The sequence below is a fragment of the Athene cunicularia genome, assembly GCF_003259725.1.
Source record: "Athene cunicularia isolate RWA chromosome 3 unlocalized genomic scaffold, athCun1 chr3_part1, whole genome shotgun sequence".
NCBI classification, from domain to species: domain Eukaryota; kingdom Metazoa; phylum Chordata; class Aves; order Strigiformes; family Strigidae; genus Athene; species Athene cunicularia.
In genome coordinates this window covers 82,854,761-82,878,277 of record NW_020799097.1, presented here as the reverse complement: position 1 = coordinate 82,878,277, position 23,517 = coordinate 82,854,761, and the positions used below count along the sequence as shown (strand labels likewise).

At 39.3% G+C, this 23,517-nt stretch overlaps 1 protein-coding gene across 3 annotated transcripts in view; it reads right to left on the bottom strand.

Moving 5' to 3' along the window:
• The window catches only part of MTR (5-methyltetrahydrofolate-homocysteine methyltransferase), a 48,225-nt gene extending 25,795 nt beyond the window's left edge, over positions 1-22,430 (bottom strand). The window contains exons 1-17 of one of the 3 annotated variants that reach the window (XM_026845156.1): positions 22,067-22,430; positions 19,932-20,021; positions 19,062-19,131; positions 18,045-18,137; positions 17,846-17,952; positions 16,472-16,531; positions 12,848-12,942; positions 8,763-8,863; positions 8,350-8,411; positions 7,456-7,523; positions 6,322-6,398; positions 5,063-5,175; positions 3,453-3,593; positions 2,614-2,799; positions 1,851-2,030; positions 738-854; positions 499-639 (exon numbers count right to left, since the gene is read on the bottom strand). In XM_026845156.1, coding sequence (XP_026700957.1) covers positions 499-639; positions 738-854; positions 1,851-2,030; positions 2,614-2,799; positions 3,453-3,593; positions 5,063-5,175; positions 6,322-6,398; positions 7,456-7,523; positions 8,350-8,411; positions 8,763-8,863; positions 12,848-12,942; positions 16,472-16,531; positions 17,846-17,952; positions 18,045-18,137; positions 19,062-19,131; positions 19,932-20,021; positions 22,067-22,225 — 1,860 coding nt within the window. In that variant the 5' untranslated portion in view covers positions 22,226-22,430. Of the gene's footprint in view, positions 1-498; positions 640-737; positions 855-1,850; positions 2,031-2,613; positions 2,800-3,452; positions 3,594-5,062; positions 5,176-5,516; positions 5,630-6,321; positions 6,399-7,455; positions 7,524-8,349; positions 8,412-8,762; positions 8,864-8,978; positions 9,130-12,847; positions 12,943-16,471; positions 16,532-17,845; positions 17,953-18,044; positions 18,138-19,061; positions 19,132-19,931; positions 20,022-22,066 lie in introns of those variants that run through there. The other 2 variants (XM_026845157.1, XM_026845158.1) reach the window with 2 other exon arrangements.
• Between the last annotated feature and the right edge of the window lie 1,087 nt (positions 22,431-23,517).

Below are 23,517 nucleotides of genomic sequence, written 5' to 3'. Positions count from 1 at the left end.
GACTCCAAGCAAACCATTACCACCAGAGAAACAGATTTACTCTTCGTCTGCCACAGTGCACTTCTCAGTTAAGGTTCAGCACCAAGATTTGCTTTGCTTGAGGGTTGGCCTTTTCTGGTTTTTGTTAGGTTTTTTGTTTGTGAGAGTGTTTGGAGAGAGGTGGGGACGAATTTGGTTGGGTTTTTCTGCTGCTTCTTGGTTTTGGGTTGTTGGGTTTTGTTTTGTTTTTTTTTTAAAGATGCAGCTTGGTCTCCTGACCATATGAAGAACTCTGGTGCAGGATCTTTCAAGACACCTATGAAACTGGAGAGGCTCAATCACAGAGTTCACATTTTATTCTACATGAATAACTGAACGCCCAGCAGCAGCATCAGTAACTTTAACACCCACTGTTGGATTGACACATGCAGTTTATAGGCTGTTCTATGTATCAGCAGGAAGGTGTTAAAGCCCAGGTGCTAAACTAACTACTACTCAAAGCTTAAAACTCAAAATTACCTGAGCATAATGTAAAAGTTTCTCTGTTGCATCAGGATCTTTGTTCCAGATTAGATTCTCACACAGCTGTAGCAATTCCTTGTGGATATCATCATATACTGGCAAATTCCCAGCATTCACAATTCCCATGTCCATGCCATACTGGAAAAAAAAATACAGAATACCCCAACCAGAGCTGTCAGACATAGCACTGCAGATCTGCCAAGTGCAAATATAGGGAAGCCAAGACCACATCATACCTTAATTGCATGGTAAAGGAACACCCCATGCATTGCTTCTCGAATGGCATCCATTCCTCGAAAGGAGAAAGACAGATTGGAAAGACCTCCACTTATCCTGGCTCCTGGCAGTGTTTCCTATAGGAATTGCACATAGATTTTTAGAAAAGTGCTTTCCAAAAGGGAAACCTAAACAAAGCATTCAGTCCATGAAACAGTTTGCCCCTGAACTGCAGTGTACTGGCCATGTGTCCTTTCTCTCTTTCCTGTTCCAGATCCTTCTAGTCACTCAAATTCATAAAAAGCAATTCAAGTCTCTGTTGAAAAACACACAAGGAAAGATCCAGCCTAGTTATATGTAAGCAACTACCACAGTTTATATAGTCTTAGGTGCTATTCTAAACATATCAGTCCTCCCAGAGCAACACTCCAGATGTTCTCCATGCACACCTCCTTATGGCTCTCATTCCCCACCCCTCTGGAAACAGGAGCAGCCAACCTGCCTGCTTGTATGTCTCAGGAGCAGGCTGTAGCTGAGCAGCTAACCTCAAGGGTGCAGCCTCCCTTCCAGAAGCCCTGTGGTGACAAAACAGCCTGTGGGATGTTCAAGACCCAGACTGCTCCTGACAGATCATCTCCAGACCAATCAAGTGGCCTTGTGAAACACAACAGTGCATCTTTCTTGGCTGTATTCATGTGATGCTCTTCACTGCTGCACTTCCATACACACTTTTTGACTAAATAAAAAGTCAGGTTACTGCATAAATCCCTTCCACAGTAACAAAAATTTTATTAATTTTAAAAGGCAGCTTTCCTGTACCTTCAAAGAGGTCCTTTTAGCTAGAACATAAATGTGATTGTTACCTCACTTAATTAATATAGCATACTTACAGTAGAGATAATGGAGTGAAATATATTTATGGAATTATATGACGTTCTTCTACTGGAAATACAGAAACACTGGGGAGTGGCTGCACTCCAGAGGAATAGTTCCCCTTGCTGATTTAAAATGTCTATCATTTTACAGTGTTTTGTTGTTGTTTGGGGTTGGGGATGTTTTTCTGTTTTGTGGTGGTTTGGGTTATTAAATAATCTCAGCAAAATAGTTCAGGTTAAAGTAAGTTTACAACTCACTTTTATGGTTTTAGTAGCATTGATAAAATTCATGGCATACAGGTTATGTTCTTCCATTCCAGTTCCTATGGTCAAAATATTAGGGTCAAATATTATATCATTTGGATTGAAGTGCACTTTTTCCACGAGGAGGTGATAAGCTCTGGAACAAACTGCAATCTTGGTTTCTGTTTCTGTTGCCTAGTGAAGGAAAAGAATTCTGACATAAAACATACAGACAACAAAAAATAAGACTCCCCAGAAATCATTTACAGTTCCAGTTACTCAAGACTGACAATCTGAACACCATGAATATTAAAAAAATGATTATATATAAGCATTTTGCATTAAAAGTATCACCACACCTGTACCTGGAATTTTGACTCAAATAATTAAAACCAATTTTGTTCCCCAACATTTCATTATCCTATGCAAAGTTTAATGCTTTTTGGCATAACTAAAATTAATACACAAAGATTCCATTCTCACACAAAAGTCAGTTTCTGAACTAAAAAAAAAAAAAATCTTCTATGAAGGAAGGAAGAGTTCAGCAAGACACACGCTCTTGTGCTGGCAGAGCTATGCTTAGAGCAGTACTTGGGATTCCTGAAACATGCAAGCAGCATAAGAAATGCTTACACATCAGGGTCAAAACTATTGCTAAGACTATACAGACCTCTTTGAACCACCTGTGTCAATGAAACAAAACAACTTTGTCCTGCATAAGAGTAAGAAAGCCTGGCACTCCAGAAGAAAAATAGCTCTCCTTTAAAGAGATACTCACCTGCCCCATTTCATCAAAAGCCATGACAACCACAGCTGCTCCATACAACTTAATTTTCCTTGCTTTCTCCAAAAAATCTTCCTCACCTTCCTTCAGACTGATGCTGTTTACAATGCATTTCCCTTGGCAACATTTCAAACCTGCTTCAATCACTGAAAAATTTGAGGAGTCAATGCATAATGGCACCTGTAAATAACAGAGACATAAGCCAGGGGAATACATACAAGTTATGAATTAGAGTTCCACATGCTGTTTGCCCATTTGGACATAAAAATACACACAATATTAATCATCATTTATGAATAAAAAATTTTCCAGATGGTATTTGTAGATTCACTTTTCTTTAAATGCAAAATTTGGAGCAAATTTAACTAAAAATGTAAGAGCTTCTATGGCAAGTCCATCACATATTATATAGAGACCTCTACTTCTCCTTGTATTGCCTTGCATTTCTGATTTAGATATTGATTTTTAGAGAATACACATTGCAGAATTATCATTTAAAACCATCCTACACCCATAGCAATTTTAAGCTTTGTGGAAAGCAATACCATCATGCACTGCCAATATATTGATTATGGGTCACAATTACTGCAAAAGGTTATTTGGCTTTTCTAACCAATAAAAAGAACTGGCATATATTTAGCTGAATACCAACAGAGAATGTTACAACTTCTGTTTCCCCTATTACAGTATCTTTTCCTCTTGGGGGACACCTACGTCTGCTTATTAAGCACCTAAATTGGTTACTAAATATATCAGTATCAACATTTTCTGAAAGGCGATTTCCAACTCAATAAAGTGTTCTTTATTGTGCTTTGGAGTGACTCAGTTACAACCTTTGCAATATCAGGTTCTGAAGAAATCAAGTTACAAAATCTGGTCATTGCAGCAGGGCCATCAAGCATCCCATCATCCATATTGATGTCAAGAACCTGGGCCCCCATCTCAACTTGCAATTTGGCCACACTCAGGGCTTCCTAAAGAAGAAAGTTAAAAACCAAACCAACAGTCAGTAGAAAAAAAAGCCTCATCTTTCTCAGGATAACTTTTCACTTCCCCAAAATAAGCACACAGCCAAAAATTTTAAAATTTGTAAGACATAAGAAAATAAGGAAATGGTCTGTGATGTACAACAACATTAAAAAGTTGTTAGCATGGCAAAAGCTGGTAGATAATTTGTTCACGAAAACATAACACCAGAGACCCAGCGTGCTGGTAGTGTCATTGATTTTAGACAGCTATTCATACGCTTAACTGAATTTAAGATTTGCATAGTAACAAGGACTTCTGACTGCACAAGATTACAAAAACAGTCTCTTCAATGGTATGAAATAAGGGAAGTAAGGGTCTTTGCATCACAAGCTCTGCTGTTTTATAACTGTCAGTGCTAGGTTAACAGTTGGACTAGATGATCTTCAAGGTTCTTTCCAACCTAGAGGATTCTGTGATAACAACAAGTAATTTCTGGAGGTTGTTTGACATTTTTTCCAGCTGCAGAATAATTACCAAGTGTTAAGAAGGAAATATTAAAGCTTTCCCTCCAGTCCACATAATTATCTGAACACTCGTATCTGCTCATTTGCTCTTTTTTGTCACTCTCCAGACTGAGGAGACAAAAAAGAAAGGTTTTTTTTAGTTTCTCACAGTCCCTAACAACCTATATTTAAAGCTCTCTTTATTTAATAGGTCTAACCTGCTCTATGACTTCTAAGAGCTTAAGAGTCAGACTTCCCAACAAGAACAGCAGAGTACACTCTGGGGCAGAGTCTCAGCTCTCAAGAAATGTCACATTACTATTTGTTTGAATGTGACAGTAACAAGTTACCCCAGTAAAGAATGAGCCCCCTTTAGCTTTTTCATTTCTGCCCTGCAGCTGTTTCAAGAAAGCAATTACCTTCCAAGCAGCTTTTTCTGTAGCAACTCTCATGTAGCCACTGATCCAAAGTATATAAAAATTACACGCAACCATAATGCTGACCAGGATTGGAGAAGGAAGGGAAAGAGCGAGGGCTGCACAGTGACACAATCTATCCCAAATCAAATGTACCCCACACGTTGGAAGGAGGGATTACACCCACTTTCCTTCCTTCCTCCTCTGTAAATCCATTCCTAGATACAGCACAGATCAAGACATTTTCTAAATAATCATCAGCTGTGTAACTTAATTCAAAATGAAAAGACAAGTTTCCTGTGACACTTGTCAAGGAAAAAAAAAAAATCCCACCATACAAAAACAGCCCTTGTAAAACCTTTCTCACAAATTTATTAGAAGCTGGTAAGCACAGAAAACAATCGACACTGAGAAAGTAAATTCTCCTTGTTTTCATACTCTTATAACTGGTGTAGAATAGTGCTTTGTGCCAGCAAAATAAATGACAACACAATGCAATGGAGCAATGAAAAAAATCAGAACATTAGCTATAAAGATTACTATTAAAATATGTACTTCATAATTGCCTGCCATGATGAGTTTAGCAAACTTCCGTGATCCTGCAACATTGCAGCGTTCGCCAATATTAACGAAGTTGGTGTATGGCCCAATCCTGAATGGCTCCAGCCCTTAAAAAGATATTTTTGAACATATTTGTAAAAACAGAAAATAAAAAACTGTGTAAAAAGGCAAAATTCATTTTCTAAACTGTGAAGTGGATGTGTGTCTCTCTTTAAGAACAGTGATTTCTCAGCACATCAGAATGTACACAAATCTAATGAATAACTAGCAAAGAAATGCAATGAAACAACTGCCAACACATATGCCAAAGGTTTCTAACCTTCCTCAATGACAGTCAATAATTTACCTGACCCACAAAAAAAAAAAAAAAACCAACAGCCAATTTGTCCATTATAAAATGACATGAAGCTACGATTCTTTGGATATCTATGTGTATGCACATACACACCTTCTCCCAACTTCCAACGATGTTATCTCATCACTCCACCACCACCAGAGAAGCAGACCACTGAACTGACTGACAAACAAGGACAGCTCTTAACCACATGCCCAAGTTCAGAGAAACAAGCCAAGTGGGACCCTCAGGTGGCAGGCAACTCAGAGGCAAACAAAGCAGAACAGAATAAGCTAATCCATGAAACCACAGGCCAACCATGTTCTATTTAATTTATGCTAAACTGACTTCGCTTTGAGATTAAATTACCAGACCAAAAAGAAGGTACTGCTTTGCTTGGATACATGGTCCAAAGGCTTAAAAGAAGGGCTGGCTGAGGAACATACAGATCTAGACATTGCTAAAAAAAGACATTCTAGACCTGGATATATTGCTGGAATACTGTCCCAGTACAACTGGATCAACATGTGAGGTGACACAGGGCAGCTCTCACAGCAGGTGAGCAAGGATCTCATCCCAGCTCTGCCATCAACTGTAGTCAAATCACCTGATCTCTCTGTGCTTGACCCTCCCCTGTTGAAAGCTGAGGATAAAGATACTCCCTCACCATTACAAAATGTCTGAGACTTGCAGAATAAAATATGCTAACTTGGTTATATTATACAATTGTAATAAAATGTTCCATTAATCCTTTGGCCAAAGCAGTAATATTTAGATCTCATTACAAAACCATAAGCTTGCTGGATTCAGGTAGAACCAGAAACTCATAGTGCCATTCTAATCAGCAGGAAACAGCAAATTAATTTATAAAGGAAGCTTTCATGAGTTATAAAGCTCAAACGGCTATACTCCATTTTACCTGCCAGCAGCATGTAACCTTGAGAGAGAGAAGGTGGAACACGAGGCTTACAGAATTTCACAGCTTCAGCAATTTTCCTGAGTTACAGAAAGAGGAAAGTAAAGAGCAGAGTTTTCAATTAAAATTAAACCATCCCAGACAAGGCTCAAAGAGAATATACTAGACATATACATACATCTCCAATTTTTCCCTGTAACAGACAAGACTAATTAGCTAGTTTCACTTTGTGTGGCCAAAGGCAAAAACATACTCCCAGAAGATCCTATTGTAGCTGTTCGCAGAGAATGTACAAAGTTGAAGATTTATCAAATACAGAACATGAGATACTGTGCCAATGGGATACTTGATGGATATCAGAACCAGTCCTCAACCACAGCAACTCTTACTGTAGTCATGATTTGCTGAGCTGAGCAATTGCTGATGATTGCAGTAAAAAAAACCCAAGTGACAAACATTGTTCTGTGCTGAGACACATTTCTCAGATGCTGAATGTCTCATGGTGCTCACATTCACTTTCACTTCATGCCAGTCAGAAGCGACACACAGCATCCTCTACATGTTCACATACCACCTCTTTCCAGTTTGTATCAGGGTAAAAAAAAAAAAAAAAAAAAAAAAAAAAAAAAAGAGTTTTTCCCACTGACCTAATTCCAGTGAGAAAGGTATGAAATGGTCCTTCTGACTGGCGAGGACTAGCACTAGTACAGTATTCCTAGATCTCCTGTTCAGACATTTCCTCCTGACACCCACACACACCTTCCCTTCCTTCTACCATCAAAGGAAATATTAAGTTTTACCTTGTGGCTAAGAGTGCCAGAGACAGAACATATGGCAGAAAGAGCAGAGACAGGAAATCTATTCTATCTAGCAGTAAAAAGGAAGGAGTAATTCTAAAACAATTTTAGATTACAAAACAGCAGAGGTATAATCCTTGTTTGAACCATGCCTCTATTGATTCTTCATGATACACATGGCTATGAAAGCCAAGTTATTTCTACTTCGCATATTGCTGCTATTGGCATGCAAGTGATCCATCTTTTCAGGAAACTCTAAGACAAGCTGTGGAATATTGCTCCACAGAAGCAGCACTTAATTTACTTCCCAGCATGCCTGAAGTTGTAGCCAATGAGGTACCTGATATGTGCTGGTGTAGTACCACAGCAACCTCCAACTATGTTGACCAAACCATCCAAAGCAAAACTCTGTAAAAGGGAGGGAAAGAGAATTTTGTTTCAATAAAGTTAAATTTTATTATTTTCATTAAATATATATTTATGCGGGTTTTTATCTCCATATGTTAAGAAATTCAGGGAGATCACAAGAAAAAACAAAAAATTAAAAAACAATCAGTACTATATATCTTCTCTTTAGGATTTGTTTCAAGATGTGGATTCCCAAAGCTAACCAGCAATTTCAACAAATAATTTTAGTAAACTACATTTGAAACTGGCCTATTTTATACTGAAGCCATAGATGAAAATGGATGAGTACCAAGTAATAGCCATACTGTATTATAAGAGGGAATTAACATGCAGCAGATAGTGTCTTCTTGCTGACACACTGTGGCTCCAGCCACACAGTTCTGTCTTGCACAGTTGAAATGGCATGTGGAAGGACACCCTGCACTGGAACACCACCACCATCAATGGTTCTTATAGACACAACTCTCAAATTCTGCCAAATTCATAAAAATCACTCAGCTTTTTGAATAATTTCCAGATGTAAAAGTAACAACACAGGAGTGCAAATGAGTAATGCCCACAGATCAAGCTGCAGGAGAGCTACTTAGTGTAGGACATGAAAGTAATTAAGGTTTTCAGAATTTCCCAAGTAGTTCTTCCTGTTATTTCAAATCACTATCATTCACCAAATTATCTATAAGCAATCCAAATAACATATAGAGCCATCTGAGGGAAAACACCCAATCACAATACTGTAGTAAATACACATAAAATATCAGCAAAGAATTCTTGTCTACTAGTATGTCAGATATGACACAGTCATGAGAAATATTTCAATATTTCATACCTTTATATGCTTGGCAGTCACTTCTGGAGTTTCATCATAACCACCAAAAGTATTAGGAAGACCTTGAAATGTAATTTTTCTAGTATTAGAATTTGTTTAAATCCCACAAGAACAGAATTAAATTCCATAAAAGACGTATTTAAAGTAACTACATGTGTATGAGGACTAAAATGCCTCATCACCCTTGCAATCATTACTCAATAGATTTAATTATGCAAGAGAGTATTCTGGGTTCAGTGTCACAGAACTAACAACAGTTTACTTTCAGCAGTTTAAAATATTCTTAATTTATTTTTAATAGTAAAAGCAATCACCTTTTCAAGCTAATTCAACTCTTATTACTGCTAATGAGATGGAACAGTTTAGTTACATTTTATCTGCCTGTGAGCATAGGAACATGTGGACCAACACACCTGCATTGGGGTAACAGATGATGTAGGCTGCTGTACATTTTCCAATTGTTTCAATGAAGGGTCGCATTTCAACTGCCCCTAAAGCACAATTTAAGCCAATACTGAAAAACAAATTTTTGAAGTTATTTTGAGATAAAAACACCTTTTACACATGAAACAGATGAATGTTAGTGCTGGCAAGTGCTAAGTCCCACAATCATCTACAACAAAACTAACCTGATCTCCAATTTCTTTAATCATCATCATCATCATCAATACAGCAAGACTGTGTAAAAGGAGAACTTTCAGTGGAAGGAAAGCACAAGGGGGAAGGGGGCTGGCCTGCATTGAACTGGGACAGTAAATCAAGATTTCATTTCAACATCCAGGAAGAAAGTGACAGCATTTTGACAGCAACTGCAGCAACACAATGGCTCTGTATTTTCTAGGTGAGAGAGAGAACAAGTGGAATGAGAATGACAGACTGGAAAGGAAGCCTGTGTTACAGGAAGAAGCATGAAAAAGGTTGAAAACGCAAGACCTGCTTCAAGCTGCTAACTCATCATTCTTTTAAAATTATATATAAACTATGTCAACCTGGGAAGAAACCAAGTGCCTCCCCCAAGATGCCTCATGACAGCACAAAGCTTGGGCAACTGAATCTGCTACATCTCAGTAACCAAGACAGAACTACTGCAGAGGTATATTTGCACAAATAAGCTTCTCAAACAATTTCATCAATATATGAGGTACAACCACATTTTCTTCCATTCAATGACAGATACATGAACGTGACTGGTACTCAAAATGTCTACACTGATATTAAAAAGGAAAAATTATCTTTCAGAAAATATGTAAGAGAACTTGTATATATATTTCTTGATGTTTCTGCACCATTCTAGAAACCATCTTATGAGCACTGCAAAACTCAAAATGTCCTCACAGTGTTGCTGGAAGATGTAAAAAAAGCTTTCTCCTTTCCTGGAATAACAGTCTTGGAGAGGATACAAGCTAACCCACTGAAATAGGAATGGATAACAGCCACATCTTCCAACTAATTGAGCCACAGAGGCTGCCTCAGAGGTAGCCAAGTTAATAAAGTGCACATATGCCCACTTAGTTTCTCAGAGGTCAAAAGCAATAAAGCCCTGCACAGGACTGGGAGCACAAAATAGTTTTTGACTTTTCTCCTGTTTTCAAGGAGTGGGCAGGGGATTGGTAACTGTATAAGCAGCAGCAGTAAATGCCTGCAGCCAAATTCACCTGTTGGACAGAATGAGAAATCCTTGAGATCTAAGGGGCTCACAGCAACATCCAAAACAAGGGCCTTGAATATCACACAGTCACATACCAAGACCAAAAATACACAAACCCTTCTTCCAATAGTTTAGGGCTGTGGTTGTTTTGTTTGAGGTTTTTTGGGGGTTGGTTTTTGGGGTTTTTTTTTTTGGGGGGGGGCATATAGGTTTGTTTTTCAAACAGCCAGCTCTACCTTCAAAGTGCTCTTTCTAAGGTATCTCACACAGGCCCATTCTATTTAAACAGAAAAACTTTAAAATAACCCTTTTATTCTCATTTCCCTATTTGGTGTTTACATACATTTAAAGCCTTCATACAGATCCCCTAGATACAAACAACATGCACGGGGAATACACAATTAATTACCGCAATGAGGCTCTGGAATTTATTTCGAAGTGGGAGGTTATCCCTCAGGATTTTCAAAGCAAAGCAAGGTAAGAATGGTTAACAAGACTGTCCTTATCAAATGCAGATGAATGTAATTTGTTTCCTGCTGTATTTCCTACTGTTAAGTCATTCAATTTACAAGGTTCTAGCTCACACTCCCCATGCCATCTTTTTAAGCTTTCTCCTATAATAGGCAGCTTCATCTCTCCCTACCACATTTAACATCCTTCTGTCCCCAGTTCTGAGTACAAACTCACCTGTCACTCTACTTCACCTTACCAGGCAGATACTGCAAAAGCAGCCAGAATACTCATCAAACAAGCACTTTCTGACGTTCTCACTTGGCTTACCAGGTACTGGTCCTCAGACTGCCTGATTACCCACTACAGGGTTTACTGATAAATACATCTATGAACACAACACCATCCAAGCATTACCTGTTTCAAAACTGCCAAGTCAAACTAGGCACAGACATGCACATTCATTGAGAAACAGAAGGCAGCTTCTGTGGCCACTGCCATCTCCCCACAGCACTCAACAGCATCAGGAAAGAAAACATTTGAGAAAAGCAAACTGTTAACCATGCCTTAAAAGCCAGCAGCCTGGAACCAGATTGCTGGGATGCTAGCACTGCTACCCTAGTGTAATAACCATCACACCCTCATCTTAAACATCACCTCCCTCCTTTGCTCATTACTTCACAGCAGTTGCGCATCAGCTCCTGCAAAAGCTAAGGCTGCAGAGTGCCCCTGGGACCAGAACACCACATTACACCTCTAAACTCAGTGTATGTCTTCTTAATGCTACCACAGTAGCAACAACCACAGGATCCAAAATAAGACGAAGAGAACTCATGCCACAGCTGAGCACCTTTCATAGCAAGCAGCTTGGCACACATCTTTCAGCACTTACTATGCACAGCTCACAAGTTTCTCAGCTACTACCTGCATCAACCAGACACAAAGCGCACACTTTTTAGGAGGACTCCAAGCCAAACTGACTTAAGGACAATACATCACCCAAAACGGGACATACAAAACCCAGGTGGAAACCTGTGAACACATATAATATGATCCCTAGGATACTACTATTAATCAGCTTTTTCACAGCCCTAAAGACACTCTGTACCAATGTGGCAACAGAAACATTAAATGCAATCTGCTCCAATAACTAAAAGCCTTCTGCTACAGTCCTGTATAGTAGCCTCTGCATAAATGAGAAATGGATCCTAAGCATTCAGACCCATAAGATAGCTTTTATGAAATATGGTTTAATAAAGTCTTGATTTCTGCTCCAGTGCCCTTCTCTCCTTTTCAGAGGCAAGTGAGTTATGAGCATGATTATCTGAGACAGACTCATGCCAAATATGGATCACAAGGCTGCAATGCTGAGAGGAGTCAACTACCACCCTGTTCCAAGAGGCTCCATATGTTACTTCTGAAGCACCGTCTGGTCTGGGAAAGTGGAGCCTCAAGGGCAGTCAGGAAAGCTGTGAATGCAGTCTTCTGCTTTTGTATCACTGAGATGACAGATTGCACGTTTTCACTGGAATTTTCTTGTAAAAACAAACAATGGCTCATCACAATGTGCATGGCACACACTGCTAACAATGAATTAAATGTTTTAAGTTCTAACTATCTAGAAAAAAAACATCTGGTGTAATTTTCTGTGTGAAGAAGCAACCTGAGAGAAAAAATGGTAAAGTGCGAAAGGGAGACAAGGAGGAGGTAGAACAGGGCACAGAAACACAGAAGAATAGAGAAACAGGGAATGGTATTCAAATTAACAGGCAAACCTTTGCATAATAACCAAAATCTGCTATATTATGCATTTTCACAGATCTTATTCTAATACTTTCGACTTTTCTGCCTGAACAGAAAAGAATGCAAGTAAATGAAGGCATCAGGAGCTCTCAAAACAACAGTGTACATCCTTGAGAAAAACACTCAAGGAATATATACATCTTTGTAATAGTTCAGTAAAAAGAACACTGAAGTGAAATCTTCGGATTTTCTCTTTCAAGCCATCCTAAAACATTCTGAGCTGGCACTGCTTCCTTCTAAGAAAGAGATGTATGTAAGCCCTGCCCATACCAGGAATTAGCTCTTTGCACAACCTGAGACAGCAGGAGATGGTGAGCTACAGTTTCAGAATTGTATTTTTTAATGCTTTGACTTGTGATTTCAACGATTGTTGTAAACACAAAACCCCAGATTATTTAGAACAACGTTGTACAAATTCAGCATTCTTTGGAAACATAATTTCTGCTGAGGAAACAATATCAAAACATGTCAGCAGTACACATGATTAAATATGACCACAGTTAGTATAGCTTACATTCAAGCTGCAAGCAAGGGGTTAAAATAGAAAACAATGACAACTTATAGATAGCTTACTAAGAGAAAGATACATTTCCTTACCAAAGTGGCTTACTGTGGGAAACACTAATGACAAATGCCTCTCCTGTCTGGCCTGAGAGGGTACGCCCACTCTTATCCACAATGGTTCCAGAAACCTTAATATCAATTGAACACAGAGGAAGAAGTATATTAACAATAAAAACAAGAATTTAAATGGCTGAACTACTAAAAGTGAAAGCAGAGAGACCTGTGCTCCGCTTACTGTGCTCCGCTTAAAGTGATGAGGCACAACCCAAACAGAAAAATAAAACCCTTTCCTCCCTATAAACTTTTAAATATTTAGCTAGGGGAAGGGCAAACCTTTGAATCTCCTTCCTTGGGGGGGGGAGAAAAAGAAAAAAGGGAGGGGGAAAAAAAAAAAAAGACAAAACAAACAAACAAAAAACCCCACACCACAAAAAAAAAAAAGAAACTACCATGAACCATTCAGCAGCAAGATAGTATTAGCACCCCAGTATCATTCTGAAGACGGCCTCTGAACCAATCTGCAGTAGGTACCTGTTAAGGCAGCTATCAGCAGTCACAGCTCCTCTCCTATCCTCATCATCCTCCTACCTTTATGGTATTTCAGGTCTCAGGGCTGCTATTACGTTGTCTGGGGCAGGGGTGAGGGAGAGGAGGTGGGGGACTGGCCTTTAAAACAAGTTACTCCTTTTGCCACAAGGGAACATCAGATGTTGTAACTTCATCACGGAGACTGAAGTCTTAACCTGGATAATCATACTTCTTTAGTACTACATAGAGAGAGATGTGCAAATGCTAAATAACAACGTGACCCCGAATAACAACTACAAAGTTGAGAACTCAGAAGGAATTTCAATGAGGCAGGAAAGCCTTCCCAAGTATACGTATCTTTTTTCCAGAAGATGGAATGAGTTTAGAAGACTCCATGCAACAGTAAATCCATTATTTACTCCAAAATATGCTTTAATGTTGATAGTACTTTCCTTTAAACTACTCAGTGAAGGGAGATGACTAGTGGCATCCTAGAGAGAGCTGTGCTAAGGGTTGTTATTCTCAACATAACTGAACTGGAAAGGGAGCAGAGAAAGAAGCAACCAAGCTCAATGCCCACTCTGTTCAGGACAGTGAAGACAAAAAGTCAACTCTACGTAATCAGAAAACTCTCAATGCTGACTTGAATGACAATGAAAGTGGAAACTCATTGCTGATCAAGTATGAAGTTGCAAACAGGAAAAATTCTGTATAATGACACCTCAAACTAGCCTTTACTGCTCAAGGCACTAACCTGTGTAGCAAAAGAAATTTTTATAATACAATTTCAAAGCTCACTAGCAGTAAATTACCATCACACAACACATGCAGAACAAACAGATGATCAGGCCCAGTCAGCGTGGGTTTATGAAAGGCAGGTCCTGCCTGACAAACCTGATCTCCTTCTACAACAGGGCGGCCTGCTTATTGGATGAGAGAAAGGCTGTGGATGTTGTCTACCGTGATTTCAGTAAGGCCTTTGACACCGTTTCCCACAGCATTCTCCTGGCAAAACTGGCTGCTCGCAGCTTGGATGGGTACACACTTTGCTGGGTAAAAAACTGGCTGGATGGCCGGGCCCAAAGAGTTGTGGTGAACAGAGTTAAATCTGGTTGGTGCTGGTTACGAGTGGTGTCCCCCAGGGCTCAGTTTTGGGGCCACTCCTGTTTAACATCTTTACTGATGATCTAGACGAGGGGATCGAGTGCACCCTCAGTCAGTTTGCAGATGACCCCAAGTTGGGTGGGAGTGTTGATCTGCTCGAGGGTAGGGAGGCTCTGCAGAGAGACCTGGACACGCTGGAGCCATGGGCTGAGGCCAACTGGAGGAGTTTCCATAAGGCCAAATACCAAATGGGGACTGCCCTTGGGCCACAACAACCCCCAGCAGCGCTACAGGCTTGGGCAGGAGTGGCTGGAGAGCTGCCAGTCAGAGAGGGACCTGGGGGTGCTGATTGACAGCCGGCTGAACAGGAGCCAGCAGTGTGCCCAGGGGGCCAAGAAGGCCAATGGCATCCTGGCTTGTGTCAGCAATAGCGTGGCCAGCAGGGACAGGGAAGGGATCTGACCCCTGGACTCGGCACTGGTGAGGCCGCCCCTCGATTCCTGTGTTCAGTTTTGGGCCCCTCACTACAAAAAGGACATTGAATGACTTGAGCATGTCCAGAGAAGGGCAACGAAGCTGGTGCAGGGTCTGCAGCACAGGTTGTATGAGGAGCGGCTGAGGGAACTGGGGGGGGTTAGTCTGGAGAAGAGGAGGCTGAAGGGAGACCTCATCGCCCTCTACAGCTACCTGAATGGAGGTTGCAGAGAGCTGGGGATGAGTCTCTGTAACCAAGTAATAAGGAACAGGACAAGAGGCAATGACTTCAAGTTGCACCAGGGAAGTTTTAGACTGGACATTAGGAAGCATTTCTTTCCAGAAGGGGTTGTTAGGCGTTGGAATGGGCTGCCCAGGGAGGTGGTGGAGTCCCCATCCCTGGAGGTGTTTAATAGTAGAGTTGACATAGCGCTTAGGGATATGTGTAGTTGAAAATGGTCAGGGTTAGGTTAATGGTTGGACTAGATGATCTTCAAGGTTTTTTCCAACCTAGATGATTCTGTGATAGTAAAACACCAGGAACTACAAAGTAATGAATGGACGAGGCGGAGAACATCACTAGGCTATTATACAAATTCCTGACATCTGCACTTTGACTATTGCATGCTATTCTAATCCCCCTCTGACTTGAGGAAGTGGAAAACAAAAAGGTGACGAGTAATGAATAAAAGGTATGGAGCAGCTAAACAGACAAGGACTCCTCAGGATGAAAAAAGATGACTAAAGGAGGCTCTCACAGAGGAATATATATGTCATGACTATGCAGCAAAGGGAACATGAAACAGCTGCTCACTGTCACTTTCAAGAGACAAATGGCAAAACACAAAATAAGTTATCAGTTGCAATGTCCAAAACTAAGCAAACTTTCAAACCAGTGCATTCATAAGCTGCGAAATTTACTGACAGATTATTTTGTTGATGCTTGGGTTCAAGGAAGGAGCAAACATTCAAAAAAAGGGTACGAACAGATACAAACTGCAGATTAGAAGGTCTGGGCTGCAAACTGCAGAGAACTGGAATACATCAGAACTTTAAAAATAAGCTTATTCTTTTTCTATACTCATTACTATGCATTCATGACTGTCCACTGTCAGGAAAAGACACGTCAGAGAAAGAATATGGAGTTATATAGACCTTTTTTGAACTTTAAATGTCCACTCATATTCTACTTTAAAATACAGCAGAATTTGCTTAATTTAATCCTTGAAGCACTGGTTCTTATTACCATTAAGACAGTAAGCCTGAAAAATAATCATCATCAGGCCTTTTCCTGTGGAAATACACAGAATGAATACACACTGGAATGAAGTAATTCCTTAGCCTTCAGATTGTTAAACTGGACAGAGATACCCAAGGCTGATTTGATAAAGCTCTTCACATAAGAGTCTGTCCTTTCACAATCATGTGAAAAAAGTACATTTCCAAGACACTTATTTCACTCACTTCAAAACACTTTAATCAACTGCCATCTCCGCTAGTTCACAAATCAAGCTTAAGCATATATAAAACATTAAATAATAAGATACTTACAAATATGGGTCGGGGAGCATACTCTTCCTCAAACAATGTTTGGAGTGCAAAAAGAGCTGCCTATAGAAGAGTAAGAGTAAGTTGCAAAATATTAATGGACATTTCAGGAGTTCTTCAGTTTGTTTTTTGTTTGTGTGGTTCCCCCTCTCCCCCCCCCCTTTTTTTTTTAAAGTATTTTTTTATGGCTGTTTACAAAACTTGCCACTTCATGTAGCCTGCAAGAACTTACTATGCTGAAAAGGTTTTGCACTTACACCTAACTGTTGGACTAGATGATCTTCAAGGTCCTTTGCAACCTAGTTGATTCTGTGATTCTAACATCTTCCGGATGTTCCAAAAGACATTTTTGTGTAACAAGCAGAAAGCAAGTACCATGGGTTAATCAAGTAAGACCAAAACTACTCTGAAACCCAAATTACATCAGCACATACTTCTCCCTCACATCTGTAGAACAACCTCCACACCACACATCACTGCCCTTGAATCTGTTTAGACATGCAGTTTGCAAAGGATTCTAACCACCACAGATTTTAACAGTAAGGTCTGCTGTGACCCCTTGGAAGGTCCTGAAAATGTCCTGCCTCCTTAGGGTAAGAAAGTTGCAGGTGAACATGAGCTCAGCACTATGTTAAGCCTATAGGATCCTCCATGTTGACTGGTCAAATTTGCAAAGGGCAAATCATGCCACTGCACACGTTAATCAGCTTGTGGCAGAAGACTGAAGAAATTCTATGTACATATCCAGACTTCTCCACATAAAATTGTAAGAGAGTTTTAAGCTGCCTAACATCACCACCACCTGCACGGAGCAATTATTAAAGAAGCAGGTGTCAAAATCACACAAGTTGTGGCATATTTCAACACTTTATGCCTCTTTATTTTACCTTTCTAATTCTCTACTCCCAATTGTTATTTTTTAAAGCTGATGGCAGAGTGTCAGAGCTCCCCAAAAGAACACATTTTAACAGAACTGTCTCACAAACTTTCCCACACCCACAATCAGACACACTGGACATACCCTCTCCAGCGTGCATCACAAGCACCCTTTGAACGGATGTGCTTACACTGAAAAATTCAAATATCATATGAGTCTGGAGATGTTCTGCAACACAGCAGAGCGTCTGGGAATAAGAGGACAGCTAGCACAGACAGCCAGAAAGATACTAACAGCACATATTAAAAGGCAAAGGAAAAACTCTGGAAAAGGCTGGTAAAAAAAATTTCCTTACATTCTACCTGTTTACTAATGACTGAAGAGTCTTCTCATGTATTTAGTAAGAGCTATCAGCTACTCCTTACAAGTACTACATTGAATTTCCTTAGGTACTACACCAAATACTTCTATTACTAAGTATTTTTTTCCAGGAGTCTCACCTTGGCATTGGCTGTATCAAATATGGTTTCCACTAACAATATATCAACTCCTCCATCCAAAAGTCCTTTGGCTTGTTCCTTATAGGCTTCAACTAGTTCATCAAAAGCTATAGAACAGCAACGATGTTAATTTCATCTAGAGGCGTTTCTTTCAAGACCACCACCTAAGTTAAGTAACTTGATGGCTATACATGCTTACTTATGTTCCTGTAATCTGGTCTCTCCACAGATGGCGACACAGACAGTGTTCTGTTTGTTGGACCCATGGCTCCAGCCACATATCTCCTAATTCCTAAACCAAGACACAGAAGGAAAAAAAGAAACCAAACCACACAATTTACCTCTGGCTTTACAATGATAGCCATGCCAATATAAAAAAACCTCCAAGGACACCAAGACATGCATATTGTTCAGGGACAAAAAACTATAAAACAGGAAACTCCTGTCTCAAATCAAGACCTTGATCAGCATGATTACCCAGCACAGCTGACTTCCTTGCTTTAATCCTATCCAACAAGATGTTCAGTGTACACACATGAGACAGAAGAACATCTAACAAAAAAGGCAATTGGGTCAATTTTTCTTCTAAGTATCATTTGTCTTTGACAGAGGAAGCTTCATTCAATTACTTTAAATTCACAGTACACAACTGTCCTGGTTTTTTTCACTAGATAGCCTGATTTGAATATTCTGGCATGTGTTCATAAAAAAACCCACTTCTTTTTAAAGCGTATTTCAAATCCTACATTTTTATTGCATGCTATGAATCACATCAGTAAGGTGTTATCTTGACAGCAGCAGCAGCACTGTTATCTTGAAATACAGTTTGATGCCAGAATACAAGCGGAGATTACTTGTCTGAAAGGCAGCATTGTCTACAGCAGTGTAAATGAGCTATAACCCTCTCACATAAACCCATAAGGTAAAAGATGCACATTTACAGACAACAGTCACATACTAAGCACATTTCAGTAGCTGCTGAGTAAAGTCAAACCATGAGAGTTACACTAGGAGTAACTGGTAATCTACATTTACCTACAATCAGCTACTGTAGTACAAAGATTTATGCCATACAAACCTAAGTTACTCGTAACACCTGCAAGTTACGACCCCATGATTAAACCATCAAGCTATCTCTAGTCAGCAGCATTTCAAAGACTGTAGCAAGACAGTCAAAACCACAAATGAGTAAGAAATTAAAATAAATATTGCTTACCTGTCTGAGCAGTTACATCATTTGCTGCTTTTCTGGCCACCTGTGCAGAGACTCTGTTTAACCGATATGCCTAGAATAATTACAGAAAATTACGGAGTAACCTTTAGTTCAGTACAGCATAACTCAGCATAACTATCCTCAAAGAAACACAACACTTTCATTCAATAGCTCGCAGTACACTCTGAAGGATCCCTAAACCATACAAATGCATATAAACAATATTACAAGACTTCAGAAAATACCTCTATGTATCTCAGCAACAGAGTTACATGGCGGGTCTCATTCCATGTACGCCCCAGCGTACAGCTGCTAATAATAAAAATTTCATTCTGTAAGGTACTAATTAAATCCTGTTGAAGTCAACAGAAGCTGTAGAACAGGACTTTGAGGACAAAATTAACCTACTTTTAAATTCACTTTTTATTCAAGTAGCATATTTTCTTTTACATATTTCTCAAATTCTCAAACAATACGTAACACAGAATAGCTATGACAAAGGCACCACAAACAACACACAAAATAACATCCAGGAAAAAAACAGTTCCATTGTGGCATTTGGTAAGTTGGAAGGACTGAAGCAAAACATCTCTGTTCACAGAACTGAGACATTCTGTAACTACTCAAACAAAATCTAGGGCAAATTATTATTGTCTGTGCCTTTGTCAACAAGAGGCACACTATGACTGTCACACACAGGAAGTACAATTGTCCACAGCAGCGGAAACACGTTACAACCCCATCACATGGCTCAAAAGGCAGCATGCAGTCAGTAAACACGATACCAATGGACTCTTGAACTAACCTGATCTTGGCTGCTAAAACAGAAATCTCAATTAATATTTTAATGTGCAAATAGTTCAGCATTCTTACCAAATGCTCAAGACCATAATCAGCTTGTGCAACTCGGGTGCTACTGAAAGTGTTGGTTTCAATGATGTCAGCGCCGGATAGCAAGTATTCCTGCAAGACATGAAAGAAAAACACTCTCAACATCTCCAGAAGTGAGACATGGAATGAAAGCAACCCAACTACTTTGTCTCATTCAACTGACAAGAAGTCACAAATCATCTCCTAATTCAAAGCAGATCAAACTCTGAAGGCGTTACTCAAACGCACAGGACTGAAGCGACAGAAGTGTTCCATGCAACCAATTTTCAGAGTTTTAGTGTCAGCCACACTTTCTATTAGCAGGTGACATTTACAGAATCCAGCATCTGTAGCTTATTCTAGATTTCTGCACAGGGACATGTTTGGACATAGTCCAATTGCCACCAGCAAGCACAGGCTGCTGTGGACAGACTCAGAAAAGGCACCAGTTAAACAACAGGGGATTAGAAAATGTAAACTTTCTGAAAGGAGCTGTACAGCACAAGAGCATACTGGGACAGAATGGCTTCATTGCTTCTGAAAATCATCTAGACTAGGTTAAATGTGTACAGCTTTGTACCACCTTTTGTTTAGTTCAGATCTGTCATTTTAGCAAAAGCACTTCAACTTTACTGTCTACCACCACAGAAAGAAATAATATGCTCAGAGCAGGAAGATCATTTTTGCCTTTGAAAATACATCCCATCTCTTACCACTGAATCTTACTTTGCCAGACAAGGTACAGCTAACATTTACTTTTCAAGTTACTGTTATCTGTGAAATCTGACTCACTGGGCCATTACCAAAAAAAAAAACCAAAAAAAACCACACACCAACAAAAAAACCCACCATACAAATAGTGGGATTATAGTTACTTTATAGAAATATTTCCATGTATTATTTCAAGTTCTGTCCAGTTCTCTGAAGAAATAACCACTGGTAGCTAGAAAATCTGAAGTCACCACCCATGGCTCAGAAAGCCCCTGACCCAAAAGCTGCTGGAGGCATGAGCACCACCACAGACTTGTTCTTTTCTTACACTCTTCCTAAAGCACCTACAGCTGGCTGCTGGAGGGATGATAGCAGCCTACTTGGCTTGACTCAACACATTCATTCTCAAGTAACATCACTACTGCTTTGCTAAACCTGCTAAATTCAACTGTTAAATCAGCCTACCCAATTAAAACCACAAGCTATTATAAATTCCAAGGTTTCATGACCACTACAGACTGTTGACAGTCTAGGGACTGAACCCCATCTGCAAATATTTCCTCCTGATATTTTTATATGTCAGACACTCTTGACTCTTTTCTACTCATCATTCTTAAAATCCAAAGAATGGCAGTTAGAATGTAAATATTAAAACTACAGATTACATACCAAATTTAACGAACATAAACCAGTTATGATTCTATTCAATGAAATACAGATCTTTTTAATAAAAAATTGGAAAAATCCAGATGTGAGGTTTCAACTGTGTATCAACTAGTTGCAATGCTATTCAAATGATCCAATTGTTACAGTAAGACCTACAAATACCTTCAACTCAATAAATATAACACATGGGAAGTTGTTTTTTAAAGTCTAATTGAACATAGGAAAATAATAACATCTATTTGCAATCTCCTAATGATTAATCTTAGACTGTTTTATTCTCTGTGCCACATATCAATACTCTAGAGAAAAAATGAGATTGTGGAAGCACATATATTCATTAACTATGGAGAAGCCTGCTTCAGGCTGCGACATTTAACAGCTCTAATACACAGTTATAGAAACACGCATCTAGAATTCAGATATGTCCCACTTAAATGCATTTCAAGTGCTGGTTGAGGAGAAGAGGAAAGAAAAATGAAATGGATCAGAATCTACAATTAAGCAATGCATCAGAGACATAAGTCAAAAAGGGATTTAAAAACAACACTGCCTGTGTGACATCAGGAACCAAGACACGAACACTGTGCTCACACAACCAGAACAGTCAAATCTGCTCATTCTTTTGCGCATGGTTACCTAGCTCTCTTCCCTATCCCCAAAAGACACAGGAGAGCCAATAGCCTGCAGCACAGAAAAGGGGAGCACAGAGGCCAAACTCTCCTTCCTTATCTTGTCAAAAGATAGAACTGAAAACCACCTACCTTGTGTATGTCACAGATTATATCAGGTTGAGTTATACTGAGAAGGTCGTTATTGCCTTTCAAGGGCCTGGAATGATCTTTAAATTCATGCCCTCGGAAATCCTCTTCTGACAGGGCATGTTGCTGGATCATGGTACCCATACCTCCATCCAAAACCATTATCCGCCCTTGCAGAACCGATTCAATTTCATCCTCCACACTTTTCTGGGGACCTGCTGTAAGAAAATAAATCCAATATTTAAGCAGCTTTTGAAATTCCCTAGCTATATACTTGTGCAACCTGAGCTCTTCTCATTTAAGAAACAGAATAAAATAACAAATCCTCTACTGAAACCAAACAGTAATTGGTTTACTTCACCCACAGCTCCAATCATCACCTGATGTCACGTAACAGCTGCACCTATCTAAATAGAATTAGACTCAACTGGTCCTTCATCTAAGTATAGTCACCTGAAGAAAAGAGTATCAAAAGTTCACAAGACATACATCAAACTCTATATAAACTACTCTCAAACACCAAAAAGTGTGATAATTTCCATCACAGCAACATTTGAAAAGCAATGCAGAGCTGCCTCTTGGTACTGGACACTGCACTGTTAAGTGGTACACAAGTGCAAACCAGAAACTAGTAAAATCCATTAAAAAAAAAAATAATCTACTTTGCCCACTCCATAATGATAAAGAGAAATAAATTCAGCAAGCAAAACCAGTTTTTCAACTGAATCCCAAATTCACTTCTTTCTAAGATTAGAGTAGTAAATAACAATTCTGTGCTTCTGTTAGTAGGCAAACACCAGGATACACCAACAGATAACAGCCAGGTTTTACTTTCTTTTCCACAAACACAGCAACATCTCCTGCTCCACAACAACAGCAGAAGAAAACAAATCAGGCAAATTACATGATAGTTATAAGATGCTGGACAGGGTAAGTCTAACAATGACTGAAACAGAAAACTGTAGAAATTTCACAGCTAACATCAGGAATGAAGATGCAGTATTGTAAGGCTTTAAGATCCGAAAAAAAGCTCACCCCAAACACTAAACAAAAAGCCAAAACTATAATCTGAGACATTAAAAAAAAAATCCACCACAGAACCCCAAAAACCTCAACAAAAGTAACCCTACTTTTCCTCTTTAGAACATACACAGAATCATTTCAGAACGAAGACACACTTGCACACATATAGCAAAATAATCAAAAAACCTCTGTGAAAAAAAACAATTTACAAGCACGGGACCCCACTTATCTTTCACAACCATGCAGATGAATGATGTGCTATTTCTCATCTCCCTCCTTCATTCAGCTTGGGCTTACTCACTTCGAATAAACACCTGTTTTGCATTTTGGTTATGCACTATCATCAAAACACTTGTAAAAATGAATGACTTTTGAAGCACAAAAATAGCCTTATGTCTCATTGCAACTTACATGCAGTAGTACTTAAAAAT